General features: G+C 40.0%; 1 protein-coding gene across 4 annotated transcripts in view; it reads left to right on the top strand.

Moving 5' to 3' along the window:
- The first annotated feature begins 1,078 nt into the window (after positions 1-1,078).
- Positions 1,079-16,169, top strand: part of arhgap10 (Rho GTPase activating protein 10) — an 82,855-nt gene continuing 67,764 nt past the window's right edge. Inside the window, exons 1-2 of one of the 4 annotated variants that reach the window (XM_047365097.1) lie at positions 1,569-1,695; positions 2,975-3,161. Coding sequence is in view for 3 of the 4 variants with exons in the window: in XM_047365096.1 (XP_047221052.1) it covers positions 1,542-1,695 (154 nt within the window). In the remaining variant the exon portion in view is untranslated. Of the gene's footprint in view, positions 1,696-2,974; positions 3,162-16,169 lie in introns of all 4 variants that reach the window. The other 3 variants (XM_047365096.1, XM_047365098.1, XM_047365095.1) reach the window with 3 other exon arrangements.

Genomic DNA, 16,169 nt, shown 5'->3' with positions numbered 1-16,169 from the left:
AATTTCTAAACTTTTTTTTCAAATCTGTAAAGGTGAAAAATATCAAAAGAATTGCAGGGGTTAAATGTTCCATTTGCAGACGTGTGCACACTCCTAAACTAATAAATGGCAAAGCCACTTTCTGATTTAGTTTGAGTATTTAGTCTTTGGGAGGGTCCATAACCATCCCATATCTTGACTTGGTAATATCTGTGTACATCTCTGGACCAGTCCTCTGCAGGCTGTACTTTACATTAAGGTGCATATCTTTTAAATCTATTCTCTATATTTACAGTATTTTACTTTATTTTAAGAATGGCTAAATGAGTGAACGAATGGTTGGTCGGAACGGAAGTAGGTGTGGCCAAATCGTCAGGAACCTATTTGAAAGTGGCCACGCATCATTTTTCAGCCAGCATAGCAAGGCGTTGCATCAGGGAGGCGAGGTTTACAATTAATTTCAATCTGGAAGGTAGACGCCCACACCGACCACGTGATGGATATAAACATAGCAGATGTTTTTTTCAGTTTTCTCCTAATGACCACCGTTACTAGTACTAAAATAAACATTTATAAGATAAATTTATCAAAATTATTGGAATGTAAACTTGATTTTGCTCAATTCTAAGCATAATTGTATTGGCATCCACAGCAAAACTTGTTACTTTGGTTTATTTTCGTTGGTCAAACATCTTCGGTGTCCATTACCACCACCCTCTGAAACAGAGTATGAACCAGGATGGACACACTATATTCGACTATAGAGTTCTGATTTTACTAAGAACTGAAAAACTGCATTAATTCAAATATGTTCCGAATTTAAACAAAGTAATTCAACTAAATACAAACTGTGGCTTATCTCTTTTCCCACAATAACGCTAAAAGGATGGCAACTAATTCACCAGTATAAACAGATACATTGTCGCTAATTCTTTGAATTGACATATTACCTGTTTTAGGTAAAATAAAGACTTGCTGACATATCCTTTCTACAGGACAATGAAGCCAGTGTGGCTCCAACAAACGTACTAGGCGCTCCCTCGCCACATCGTCATAAATTCGACACGGGTCAACCGCCGGCTGACTGTAAAGGGGCGAACCTTGTACATTTTCTACAACGCTCTCATGTCAGTACACTTTCTTAATCTGTCACTTTACTAGGTGGAGTTCCTTTAATGGACAAGGGGAAAATTGGACACCGCACCCGTTCATGTTTGTGAATTTCTTTTAAACGACTTCTGGTGATTCCCTAACTTAAAAACACATTGTTGCAACCCCACCTCCTTTAACGGTTCTACCTGTTTGCCCTTCGTAGTTTCACTTGACAGCGGTGGTGTGGAGCAACACCCATGCAGCCGTGTCAGAAGTTAGAAAGCTAGCAACTGTTAGCTGCTGCTGCTGCTGCTACCTGACGGAGCTATGGTCCATCATTCTGACCTGAAACCACCGACGAAAACAGCGGCGGTGTGATTGTAACGGTTTCTGTTTTCACTGCTGCAGAGTTTAAGTAGTTTTTGGCCAGTTTTCCCCTCCCGTGGTTTGGAGACGAAGCTGACAGAGAAATGGGACTACACCCGCTGGAGTTCAGTGAGTGCTATCTGGACAGCCCCAGCTTTAGGGAGAAAATAAAGGCGCAAGAAGCGGAGCTGGACAAAACTAACAGGTTCATCAAAGAGCTTTACAAAGATGGAAAGAACCTTATCAATGCGACCAAACGTAAGTTTTTTTTGTTGTTGTTTTTGTGAATCATGTTTTACTTATACGTAAATGAAAACTTAATTTTGTATAACATTGAAAATGTGATATGATGGCGTTTTGACACTTCGTCTATTGGTCTCAATGGATGTGGTCATTTTAATCTGGTCGGATCAAGGCGTTGTCTTTCTGTTTGTCAAATATTCTTCTGTAACATGAAACCGAATTACAGCAACGCGTCAATATTTCCCTCACCAACATTTATAAGATGATCTGTTTTAAATCTTGAAGGCTGGCCTTGTTCAATATTAGTTCTGTGTCTGGTCAGACTTCATCTTAAAGCTGCAGGCCAGATTGTTCTGTAATAATTAATACAACTCACTGTAAAAAGACCTGGTCACTTACAGAACAACATGTCACGATGTGTTTTTATTTGTTTCAATATTTTGTTTTAAATAGTTAAGACCTTCCCTCCCAAAATAATCTCCCTTGCAAACATCACTGATGACATCACAAAAGGCATGGAAGGGCTGAGTTCCTTCCTCTGTATTTTTCCTGTCCTATTAACTTGTTTTTAATCCTCTATGAAAGTGTTTACTTGCATTATAAACAGCTTCTCAAAAATCTTTGAGCAAGATGTCGGAACACCGCATGGAGTTATGTCAGATTTAGCAACAACAAATCTCATGGAAGTTCTGTGAGTAGGACCAGATCCGGTTTTCGTTGAGGTCTGACCAGCTGATAGGTTTTTATTTTATTTGTTTGTTTTTATTATAAGGACTAAAACATGAAAAAAGTCCTGCAGGTCCTTTGCTTCAGATTCCGAAGAAAGTGGGGGGCTTTCAAGATGATGCATCAAAGCATATTTTCAAAATCTTGATTGGATTATTCTTAAACTCTGAAAGAGTGCATCAAAGTAGTTCCCTGTTGGTGCAAATGGTGGAAGTTCTTAGTGTTCATCCATTTAATGAATATGGGATATTTGACCTGTGAATAACCAATTAGAGCGGATCAAGAAAAAATAGTTTAACTGTGGCTCGGTGGGAAATGCATCATCTTGCAATGCAAAAGTTGTTTGTTCGATTCTAGCTTCCTCCTGTCACATTTGGAGGTTCCCCCTTTGGCAAGGCACTTGACCCCAAGTTGCCTACCGATCTGTGTATCAATGTATAAATGTCTGAGTTTTTTGAGTGTGTGAATTCATATTGCTTGAATGCTGCTGTATTGTAAAGTGCTTTGAGAGAGCAGTATGACTGGAAAAGCCCTATATAAATTTTAATCCTTTTACCATTTATCATAGCAATCTAGGGCTGCACGGTGGCGCGGTTGGTAGCACTGTCCCCTGGAAAAACGTCCTGGGTTCAACTCCCGGCCAGGGGTCTTTCTGCATGTCTTTCTGGCGACCTGTCCAGGGTGTAGCCCGCCTTCCGGCCGTAGACTGCTCCAAATAGGCACCGGCTTCCCTGCGACCCACTATGGAAGACCTGGTATAGAAAATGACTGACTGACGTAGGAATCTATGGTCAATTGGTCCATCTTTGGTTTGCAATCGCCTGATTTTATCAAAGATCTTTACAAATTATTTTCATTTGAGTTGCTATAAAATCATATAGTCTGTTTGATGTGTTCCATAAAGATGATTTTCAAGTCACCTCTACTGAAAATGATCATCAGGTCGAACAGACAGACTTATACTGAGCCCAGTCCTACCAGTTAGTCCCATTATGCCTGTTTGTTCCATCGCCAGCATTTTTGTCCACGCCAGAGGAAAGAAGTAAGAAAAATATCCCCATTGCTCTGCAGTCATACAGAGAGAAGTTGTTTGGGTAAAATAACGTAGTAAGAGTACAGACTGCATGCCACTGAACTGACAAATCACAGAATACAGCATTTATTCATTTCTTTAGCAGGGATCATAGAAGATCAGATGAAAAAAATTAAACAGGGATCTTAACAGTTCTGAGGACCCTCATCACCATTCATGACAGTATTTATCTATAACTGGAGATAAACTGTTGCTCAAACATATGAGGATGAACCCCTTTCCACTAAAATGAAACTCAGAATCTATATTGAAATCTATCAAGAATCGCTAATCTAATCAGCTACTTTTTTGTGCCTCTTGTGTTGTCATTGACCCAAAGACACATAAAGCAGAGTTATCTTGGGGGTTTTTCCAGAGCACATTTAATGACAAACTTGGTTGCTTTTTGTTGTCTTTTCCCAGATACATTTTTACTGCGAGTGTGCATTTGTTCAGGAAAATAAAGATACATTCCCAGATAGCATCTTAAAATGGACCTCTGTTGGAAAATGTTTAACGTTGTCTAATGTTTGTGTTTTTGCAGTGCCTTAAAATTTTGGAAAAACTACATTTGGTGGTTCGGTCGTGTCCTGCATATCTTACTCAGTCTGTTCTAACCGACTCTGAGGAATATCAACCCGGCTTAGGAATCATTTTGTGTATTTTCACACTGAGCTGCTTATTGCTTTTTTTTTTTTTTTTTTAAACCTTAACTCTGCCTTCTTCAGCGAGTCTTGAAAACATGTGACTCCAGATTTTTATTTTGCCTTGAGGACAGCATCCATTCATTAAGGGAAATACTTACAAAGCTGCTGGCAAACTTACAAAGTTCATCCAAAATGCTTTTCACACAAGGTGGCCTGAGTAGACTTCCAGCAGCATATTTAAGGTCATTCAGATTTTGGGACAAATTTTTGGAATGTAGTATTATTAATTTCTTAACGATGGAAAACGTCACATGGAAAATAGTGACCTCGGTATAGATATAGATCTCTTTAAGCTCATGGAAACATGTAATTTAATCCGCATTGAGTTTTTTAAGTGTTTTTTGAACTTTGCAAACACTCCAGCTTTTAGAGCTCCTAAAACAGCAGATATAAAATAAAAATGACAGCCTTAAAAAATAATGAAGGCGATCCTCTTTGTGTGATAGGCGCATGTTTATCACCTCTTCGTTGATTCAGAATCTACATTCACATTAGGAGTAATTTTTCAAAGATAATTTCTGCTCTCTGTCACTTCTTCAGCAGATGATCCATTGTTACTCCTGTTGCAACTTGATTAGAAAATGTTCAGCTTAGCCTGCAGCAGCTGTTGCTCTTTTTGCCATCATCCTATCCTCCAGTTACGGCTGGTGTTGTCATTCTCTCTGCATTCTCAACTCACACACCAAGTTATTTATAAATTTCAGATGTATTTATTGGTGCAATTGTGTTTAAAGTACTGAAGCTTGTTTTCTAAAGGAAAAACATTTTATCTGTAAGCAGTAACCTATCATCCCGGCTCTATTTTATTTACCTTATCTATTATGGACACTTTGCATTCCTTTGTGCAGCCAAGTGTTTTTCTGAGGGGATCCCCTATGAAGTGTTAGGGCAGATTTTGGTTTATAGTCACAGACCGATGACCTGATATTAGTGCATAGCAGTGTTGGTGTCAGTATCTTGCATAGTGTCTTATTTCAGGGGGCATGCCATGTCTTGTGTTTCCTGCTTTATTTAGTTTTTTTCTTTTTTAAGCGAGTCCAAAGAATCTGGCTTCATGTACGAGGCACATAAACTTCTAACTCTCATTAGGTTTGTGTTAGTGAATAAGAATGTCCATGAATAGGAAGCTCTGGTCATAGCCTCCCATTGGGGATATTGCAAAATCAGTTAAAGTTTCAGGAAGGAACTGATGTTCATCTTCTTATGTGCTGACATTAAATTATTTTTCTGTCACAGTTGTTGGCAAGGCCAAGCCTGTTTCTATACGAATGTTTTCTCTCATGATGACACATTTGTTTGCCTGTTTACTGGCAGTTTGACAGCTCAGACCTACAAAATAAGCGGTGTCCTGTCTTAGTTTTGTTCTTGAAACATAAATAGATTAACAAACCCTTTAGCAGTATATTTTATAAAGAAAATAGTCCTAACTTTAAAGGTTGGGAACAAATTGTTGGATTACGTTTTTCTTTAACTTGAAAATTGGATGTCAAATTTTAAACTTTTGCAAATCCATACTTTAATGGGTGACGATGTTGGGTAGATTTATGTAGAACAAACTGGAACACAGATTGAAATCTTTTTTAGTTTGATGGATTATGTGTCGTAAATAATTGGGAATATCTATCCCTCATCACCACCCACTCGTCCACTTTTCAGATCATCTTTAACCATCCACCTACCCACTTTACAAACTTACTTTGACCACCCACCCGCTTTAATAATCCATTCAGTTAATTTACCCATCCACTTTACACACCCGTTCACGTGATTTATCCATCCACTTTACGCACTCGTTCAGTTAATTTATCCACCCACTTTACCCACCCGTTCAGGTGATTTATCCATCCACTTTACCCACCCGTTCACGTGATTTATCCATCCACTTTACGCACCCGTTCAGTTAATTTACCCACCTACTTTACGCACTCGTTCAGTTAATTTATCCACCCACTTTACCCACCCGTTCAGGTGATTTATCCATCCACTTTACCCACCCGTTCAGGTGATTTATCCACCCACATTACCAAACAATCTAGTGACTTTTCCCACATTCTTTATTCATCCACTGTGCCAGCCCCTCTACCTTTTGCCCACCCATCCACCCACTTTACACACCCACTTGAGCCAATTATCAAATGGCATTGCTCACCTATTCACCTATTTTATCAACCTACCCCTCTATCCACTCACTTTAGCCACTCATCAGCTCCCTTTTTACCCATTAAATTTGTCTACCCATCAACCTACTTTACCCACCCATTTCACTTCCTAGTCACCCACCTTACCCATGCAGTTTAAGCATCCATTTACCCACGAGCGCAATCCAGTCTCCCACTTTACATACTGTCTTTACTCAATCATTAACCAAATATACCCATCTATTTACCCACTTTATCTAACTACTATGGCTGCTTGATATTAGGAATATATTTTATTGCGATAGTATTGCTAAAAATTGAGGTAATGATTTTGATGATTTATCCACATTTTCCGGACACTTTTATTTCTTGGCCGTTACATAATGTCACCACTCTCCATGAGCTTCATCATCTCAGCCACACCTTCTTTGTGGGCTTTAAGGACAGCTAATGTCCATCCAAGCTTTCCTTTGTGGTTGCATTATTAAACACACTGATGTTAAAATGACAACTGCGATTTAATGTATTGTGCAGCTCTGCTACCTATCATTTACCTACTCAACCCACCCACTTTAACATCTTAATTCTGCACAGCTTGGGGAATAAAGTCTAATTTATTCTCCATTTAACAGATTATATTGCCAGTTTTAGTTTTGATCTCTGTGATTTTTAGACTGATAATAAAATGTAAAGCAAGCAGCCAGAAGAATATCTCAAATGTGTATACATAGTTTTCTATAAATAACAAACTCTATCAAATTAGGATTGTAACACAGTTTTCTTTTTAAATCTCATTTGGCTTATGTTGTTTTTTAAAGATTTTAGCCATCGCTAAACCACACAGTCTTCTTACATCATCATTTTTAAATCACAAAAAGCCTTTCAAAGCCAATTTTGGTAAATATAAGTCGAATGTTAACGATTAACAAGAGCTGAATGTTTTACCTCTCCAATGGTTTTATCTAATGTGTTGGGTTTCCTCAGAGGCTGGGAAATATAAAAGAGGCTGGGAGGTTCATAAGAAGTCTCTCTTTTTTTGAATAAAGCCTAGAGACGTATTGAGGTAAGTATGAGCAAATAACAGTGTTGTTCTTGTACACATTCAGGGTGGAGCTCAGCACCCATCTGCCTGACCTGTGGACATTGCTCCTGTTGTAGAGTCTCGTGTTAGTTTGAGTGTGACTGTGCATTTGTTTCTCCTTGTCACAGATCACCCAGAAGAACAGCAGGTTTCTTTCTCTAAATGCAGTTTGTATTTTGCATGTTTGAGTTCTGGGAAGTGGCATTGCTACAGTTGAAGAATGTGTGTGTTCAGCTGTTTTTTGTTTTTGTTTTTTTTTTTAGTGTGAGCCTCTGTATATGACCATCTCTGATCACTAAAAAGGAAGCTTTAAAATACATGGCACACAGATAAATGTGTTGACTTGTCTTTCTGTGATAAACATTGACTCATTTCAGAAACTCTTATTTTGGTGCTACACCAGATTTGCATGGTGAAGTGTTTCACTTTTGGTTTGACCTCAGTAAAAGTGTTGGGGGAGCATGAACCAGAGCTGTTATCTCCCTCGACCTGTCTCTAACTCCTTCGGCTGCTACAGCTGAGAGGATGTCCCACTATGGAAAGTCATTCGTTCTGAAAGGAAACTTTGAAACCCGGCCCTGAGCCAGAGAGTCATGACATGGAAGTGCCCACTAGTGGAGAATGATGCAGATTGGCTTCTGTTTCACAGGGTTTCCTCCACAGGAACCATGTCCTGAGTGTAGTACCCTTCCATGCACCAACTCATTGTTTTCTTAAGCAAACATCTTATTTCTAAAGAGCTTGTGTTTTTTTATGCAATATTGTCATCATTAATGGTTTGATGTTGCTCTAACTTTTATTGCTGCAATAAAACCTGCAAGATGAGGTAATGCATAGTTGCAGTAAGGCTGCTCCTGGACTTGAAAACCCCAGTCATGTGATGGTCTCTTTCTCCTTGGCAGACAAGTTTAAGAGGAACCTGTCATGGTGTGCTTTGGCAGATTGCGCCGGTCTGTAATCACATTACTTGTTCTGCCAAGGAGCAACATCACAATCTTTCATTAAAATTGCATTAGCACAAGATGTGAACTTATTGAAGAGGACCAGATTTTATGGCTTTCTGCAGAAAGACGCTCACTATGAAGGTTTGCTGCTCCTTTTTTGGTGCAAATGTGCTTCTGTCAGTTAGGAATTTCAATGCATTAGATGTCTTCCAAAATACCATCATGATTTTACCATAGCTGTGTAATCAAACATTTAGTCAGGGCTAACCGGATGCTGTGCTGTGCAGCCTCTCCCTGCACACTTGTTTTGAGGATCAGGAAGCCATGAATGAAGTAATGCATGTTTAGGGGGCAGGGTCACGTTGGGAGGGGATGTTTGATTCGGCTTGGTCAGGAGCAAAGGTTGGAGTCGAGTGGAGCAGAAATTCGGCCTGGAAAAGTTGGGAGAGTGAAACAGGAAGTGCTGTGGAAAGCCACACTGGAAACGCAGAGGGCCTGGCCCAGGTCAGCTCTGACCTCTGCGGCAAATCTGATCGTGCTGTAGAAATCATAACAAACAACCCACCAACAAGTGCCAGTTAATACACTGTGGACTATTTAGCAGCTGGCCTTTTGACATGGACTTACATTTCATGGTTTTGGTTTTGGAAAATCTTTGGTGGAGCATCCATGTTCTAAAACAAAGTTTGTCATCATGAAAGTATTGGAATAAGACATTCAACCCTCTTTCAATATTTGGATTTTGCATATTTAATCATTTCTAATCTAATCTTTACAGGGTTCTAAACTATTAAATATAATGCCAAGTATAGAAAACACACAACAGATTCTACACTCTTTATAGTCATTAAACAAAGATAAAGACACGCTGTGTAAAAATGTGTGGAAAAAGCTACATACACCGTTTTAGTAGCTCATAGAACCACCTTTAGCAGGAATAATCTCTTGTACCTGTTATCTGTTTGAGTTTATCAATCTCTCACATCATTGTGGAGGAATTTTAGTCCACTCTTCTACAACATCAGTTAATCTTCTTGATGCTTGTGGGATTTTGGGTATGTGAAATTCTCCGAAGGTCCTACCACAGCGGGTTCAGGTCTGAACTTTGACTGAGCCAATTTCACTAGGTTGATTCTTTCCTTTTCAGTCATTTGCAGATGTGCTTGTTCTGTGGGTGGCCTAGTTAGTGTCAAGCTTCAGCTGTCAAACATATTGCACCATATTTGACTTTAGAATACATTGGTATACAGAAGAGATCATGGTCAATCAATTATTGCAAGGTGTCCAGGTCCTGTGGCTGAAGAACAAGCCCAAATCATCACTGCTTCACAACAGTGCTTGTCAGCCGGATTGGGGTTTTTCACGGCTGCTGCTGAACTGGCCATGCATTCTTAGACTTGGTTGCTTAATCTTTGAAACAATCATCTGCAACCGGCAGGATCAACCAGGTAGCCCCATGATCCGCACCAGGTCTGGGCTTTGGGACATAGTAGGGTGGTGGGACTTGGGCTATTCCTGGGTAGAGCCCTAGGCGCCTGGTCAGACATCCAAAGGGGATTATGATTTTTTTTATGCTTTGTTTGGAGTTTGTCAAATATGGTGCTCTGTATTGTTGTCAAGCATCTCTACTTTGGTCTTGTTACATGTTTTTCTTATAGTACTGTCATTTATGTTTACTATGCTAACTGCAGTAGAGTCTGAGATGGAGCTCTTGAGATTTTTTATTTTGCAGTTTTTCAGAATGTTGCATGATCTGACCTTTTTTTAAGAGGAGTTTTGAATGTTTTTTTAATTGTGCTTAAATTTTCTTACTGAAGAATGGGCGATTTCAAAATGTTTGTAAGTAGCCTAGTTTTAGAAACTCCCACTTTCGTCACTGATGGTCAGTTTATCATATGCATTTTATTAGCAGCACCTACTTGCTACTCACTGATGTCAATGTCTGTTTTTCTGTGAGGTCAGGGTTGCTGGTTCCATTCCAAAAATGTGTTGCAGGCTATTTGATAGAAATTCTGGTTTTGAATCCAAAAGAAAATCAAGAAATTAAGAAAAACAAATTCTCTCAATTTGTGTATCAACTGGAAATGATGAATGTTTATTAAAATAGAAAAAAGTAGTTCAAATACATGTTACTAGATGATGCTGGAGTACCTGGTGAGAACCCATGAATGCACGGGGAAAACATCCAAACTCCATGCATAAATACCATCGGCCAGGAGTTGAACCCAGGACCTTCTTGATGCAAGGCAACAATGCTACCAACTGTGCCACCATGCAGCCCAAAAAACAAATAAATAAATAAATCTCTTTTTCATTATTTGACTTGATATTTACCTGTCAGAGCTGATCAGGGAAATTGCTGATTCTTTTGGTAGACTGATTGATGGATCTGTACTATCTAAATCCTACGGATGCAGCAAAGGTGTACTTATTTTTTCACACGCAGCCATTCCATTTTGGCATAGTTTTTGTTTTATCAATAAAGTCTGTGTGGTATCGGTTCTTTGGTTTTATACACTTGAAGTTAGACTTCAATAATTTTATAACTGGGTAAAGATCAGACTGCTTTTGTTATGTCCTGATAATGTTAGCAATTAGTGTTTTAAACAGGGTGTACTTTCTTTTTCTATCAACCTAGTTTCATTACATTTTGTAATCACAAATTCAATGTAATTCATTTCTAAAACTCTTTAATAATCCCAAATGGAAATTAAATGTTGTTGTAGTTCATATTGTAAATGTTATTCCAAAATGTGCTGCTAGGAGTACTTTGTAGCTGCAAACAGGGAAAGTCTCGTAACACAGTTGGTATGAACAGATGGGCATAAATCGAAGCATAATCAAAGCACAGTGTCACAGCAGGCATGACGTGAAAGCAGAGCATGTCAGAAATACATCACATGGCTAGAATCGATCTGCGTGTAGCATTTATGTAGCATCTGTGGTTTCTATGTAACTGCCAACTTACTGTTTTTGCTGTGATACATTTGCTTCACCAGTTTACTTTCTAGACAGCGGACATTTCAGTTGACAGTCATTTCTAAATGTCAGTGTTCTTCAGTTTTTATTGCAAAACACCATCATCTTGTGTTGGAGCTACTCCATGTATAATGCAAGTGTATAATTTAGAAAGCCCCTTTCTGGGACACCAATGTTTATGTGAAAGAGTAAAGACTTTGGCTGTTGTTCCTTGCCCTGTTATTGGAGGAACTCTGCTTTCAATTTCAGATACATGCGAGGAGGGGTCTGTATGACTCATGCTTCGAAGCTTGTACTCTGGGGCGTCTCTGGTGTTCTGCCTACAAACTAGCCAAGTTTGACAGTTCCCAGGTTTACTCTGAAATACCTTGCTTTAAAAGGCAAAAATCAGAAGAAGACTTTGCCTTGGACTGTTGTGTGCCCTGGAGTGTGTGGTATTTCTGGGAGCAGCTTTCATGTCCATCTCTCATCTGAAGCTTTTGTTTATTTCTCCATTGGGTTTGGTTGATCAGGGCTGCTGCTGTTTTTTTTCCTTCTCTGCTTGTTGTCTGATTTTCATTATTGCTGGAGCATCATAAAATCAAGCAACATTCATTCTTCCTGTTTTATGTCATAACTTCGGACTGTTTTGTGCACTTTGGGCACATGGCTTTCATAAAGAGCCAGCATGGATGTTCATTAGCAATGGTGTTCCAGGAATGCACGTTTTATGATTTTCAGAGATGTAAAACTTACCCCTGCCTTTGACAAATGACGAACATGCATGTTTAAATTATTAATAAACTACTAAAAATAATGCTAAAAATGTTTTCCCCTCAACGCAATGACAGCAGCTCAAAAAAAGCTAAATATTGCTTAATATATGTGCTTAATAATGAGTGAACTGTAACCTTCACAAACCCCTACAAACATCTGTATATTAAATCAACAACATTCAGAGTGATGCATCACACTATTGATTCATGAGCAACATGTCATTTGAGCTCTCAGCTGTCTTAATGTCACACATTTGTGAATTAATGTTTTTAGTAAAGTGTGTAGGTTTAGCGTAATGTTGTCAAAACATGTTTTTACTATGTTGTGGAGCGGCTGAATTATCCACCCCAGTCATTTTAGTGTAGGGATTGGTGAAAGGAGGACTGTGAAGAGCTCTTCACACAGCATTAAAACCATTTAAAATCAGCCACAATGGTATGTGGTCTCTGCAGGGTCTTGGTAAGGTCTCCTAGTGTATACTAAGGCAAGGCGCTCTACATTGCATGCAATGGTGTTTGAGAGTTTCCTGATTGTTTTGGGCATGCACAAAAACATCAACAGTGATGTTCGGGTGGTTTATTATGTTGGTAGCATAAGAGATCCTGGGTGGAGCATGTGGGAGCATCGGGGCAGAGATCGAAACAGTCGTGATGTGGGACCCGTGCTCACTGACTTTTGTTTGTGATTGAGAATTTAAAATGGGAATGACCATACTGGCTCTTGTCTGCTCTATCCAGCACTGGCAGCGATCCAACTTAGTTACAAGTACTATAGCTCTCTGGGCTTGGGAGCTGCTATTTACAGAGTTCTCTGCTGTTTTAGGTTTAGGCAAATACATCATGACACACCCTTCTTATGCTTTCAGAGCTGGAGTATGGCTCTCACCTAGAAACTAGGATGCACACCTCCAAATTGTGCCTTTTCTAGATTGTGCTGGTTTCATGGATACAAAATAAAACACTAAAATGAAAAGCAGCACAATGTTAGATTAAAACCTTTATTTTTTCTTTGAAAGCTGTTAAGCATAGCCTTCGAAAGGTCACTCTTTTGTTCCCCATGTTCCTCTGGTAAACCCCTTCAAAGTATAGAGCCTCAGAGAACATGAAAACCTTCAAGCTTGGATTACCATTAAGCTACGGAACGTTTTGTACACTGAAAATTATATAAAACTGATATGAAGAAGAAAAAAAAGTAGTGAATTAAAAGGAAAAATTAATTTTTGTCTTCTTAAATGTACTGCTCAAAAAATAAAGGGAACACTCAAATAACACATCCTAGATCTGAATGAATGAAATATTCTCATTGAATATTTTGTTCTGTACAATGTTGAATGTGCTGACAAAAATTCACACAAAAATCATCAATGGAAATCAAATTTATTAACCAATGGAGGCCTGGATTTGGAGTCACATACATAATTTCTAGAATTGCGCCGCTCAAGGTGGCAGCACGTTGGAGTAGCTCTGTTACTTTTGATTATGATTTATTCTTTTTTTGGGAACTATTCCTCTTGTGGTGGATACAGTTGATTTTTTTTGGATGACCGTCCACTCCAGTGTCGGATGCTGTGCAGCTTGGAGGATTTTTCTTAATACTTTCTATTTTTGGACATTTGTTATGATGCATTGCCATGGCAACATGTTGTTTCTTACAACCGAGAGCAGCTGATTAATATCTCAAAAGCTCAAATAATGCTTCAGCTACAACCCGAAATCCCTGATGAGTTGAAAAGGAGACGCCGTGGATGCAGAGGAGGAGCTAAGAGAAGAGAAAGAAGGAGGAAGTTCAAACAATCTCTTCTGTCGATTTTGATGGGCAACGTGAGATCATTGGGAAACAAGTTGGATGAACTCCAAGCCCTACAAAGGGCCCAGCCAGAGTACCGGGCATGCAGTATCATGTGTTTTACTGAGACATGGCTGCAGGATCATATCCCCGACTCCAGCGTCTCTCTGCCGGGCTTTTTAACCATACGAGCAGACAGAGATTTAAAGAGGAGCGGCAAACGTAAAGGAGGTGGACTGGCAGTACTTGTGAATAACAGATGGTGTGATCCAGGACATGTTACTGTGAAGTGTCATCTCTGCAGTCCAGATATTGAACTGTTGGCAGTAAGTTTTCGTCCATATTATTTACCCAGAGAGTTCACCAGTGTTATTTTGGCAACAGTTTACGTTCCACCTTCCGCTGTTGCTGACACTGCATGTGATGCCATCAGCTCAGTTGTTGCTAAACTCCAGACACAAATTGCTTTTGTGGCAATTTCTGGGGATTTTAACCATGCTTCACTCTGCTACCCTTCCAACGTTTCAACAATTTGTCAGCTGCTCTACCAGAGAAAACAAAACATTGGATTTGTTTTATGCAAATGTCAAGGACTCATACATCTCTACAGCAAGACCTTCTCTAGGCAAATCAGATCACAATCTTGTTTTTCTCTGCTCGAAATATAAGCCCCTTGTTCAGAGGCAACCTGTAATAAAGAGGACTGTGAGAAAATGGTCACAGGAAGCTGAAGAAGCTCTGCAAGGTTGCTTTGAGGCTACAGACTGGGACACACTGTGCCAGCCACATGGAGAGGACATCAATGCCATGACTGAGTGTGTAACCGACTATATAAACTTCTGTGTGGATAACATCATCCCCACCAGAACTGTGAGATGCCTCCCCAATAACAAACCTTGGATCACCAGTGACCTGAAAGACCTGCTTAACAAGAAAAAAAGAGCCTTCAGAGAGGGAGACACAGAACTATTGAGGATTATACAGAAGCAACTTAAAGTCAAGATAAGAGACAGCAAGGAGGTGTACAAGAAGAAGCTGGAGAGCAAGCTCCAGCAAAACAATATCAGAGATGTGTGGACAGGGATGAAGAAGATCACAGGCTTCAAGCAGAAGGATGATCTGACCGATGGAGTTCTGGACAGAGCCAATGAACTGAACACATTCTTCAATAGGTTCAGTTCAGAAACAAGCTTTGCATCCTCCTCTCCTGCTCACAGCCAAACAGACATTCCATCTTCCTTTGACCCACAGGACCCACAGCTGTCCAGTAACACCTCACATTTTTCATCTTCCACCTCAGCCCTAGACCCTTCTACATGTTTGCCATCAACCATATCAGAAGATGCTGATGCTTCCTTTGCTTCCCCCTTCCACCTGTGTGTCTCAAGAAGTCAGGTGAAGAGACAACTGGAGAGACTGAATAGGAATAAGGCTGCAGGTCCAGATCATGTCAGCCCTAGAGTCCTGAAGGCCTGTGCAGAGCAGCTCTGTGGGATTCTGCAGCACCTCTTCAACCTTAGCCTGGCCCAGAAGAAGGTTCCGGTGTTGTGGAAGACCTCCTGTCTTGTTCCGGTACCAAAGAAAACTCACCCATCAGTCCTCAATGACTATAGACCTGTTGCCCTGACATCCCACATCATGAAGGTCCTAGAGAGACTCCTGTTGGCCCACCTGAGTAAGCAAACAGTAAACCATCAGGACCCCCTTCAGTTTGCTTATCGCTGTGGAGTTGGAGTTGAAGATGCCATCATACACCTGCTTCAACAAACCCACTGTCATCTGGACAAAGCCAGTAGCACTGTGAGGATCATGTTCTTTGATTTCTCCAGTGCATTTAATACAATCCAACCTGATTTGCTTTGTCAGAAACTCCAGAAGACTCAGGTGGAGGCCTCAACAATCTCCTGGATCAAAGACTACCTGACAAACAGACCACAGTTTGTGAGACTGAAGGGTTGTGAGTCTAACCAGGTAGTCAGCAGCACAGGAGCACCACAGGGGACTGTACTCTCACCATTCCTTTTCACTCTGTACACCTTAGACTTCCAGTACAAGACAGACTCCTGTCATCTGCAGAAATACTCGGATGATTCTGCAGTCGTGGGGGGGGATCAGAGATGGACAAGAAGCTGAGTACAGGAAGGTGGTGGACCGCTTTGTGGCATGTTGTGGAAACAATCATCTCATTTTGAACGTGACTAAAACAAAGGAGATAATTGTAGATTTTAAGAGAAAAAGGAATAAGTCAAAAACTATTTCTATCATGGGAGAAGAAGTGGAGGTGGTGGAGGAGTATAAATA

This window comes from Girardinichthys multiradiatus, chromosome 5 (assembly GCF_021462225.1).
Source record: "Girardinichthys multiradiatus isolate DD_20200921_A chromosome 5, DD_fGirMul_XY1, whole genome shotgun sequence".
Lineage (NCBI taxonomy): Eukaryota > Metazoa > Chordata > Actinopteri > Cyprinodontiformes > Goodeidae > Girardinichthys > Girardinichthys multiradiatus.
This window is presented reverse-complemented; position numbering and strand designations above follow the sequence as displayed.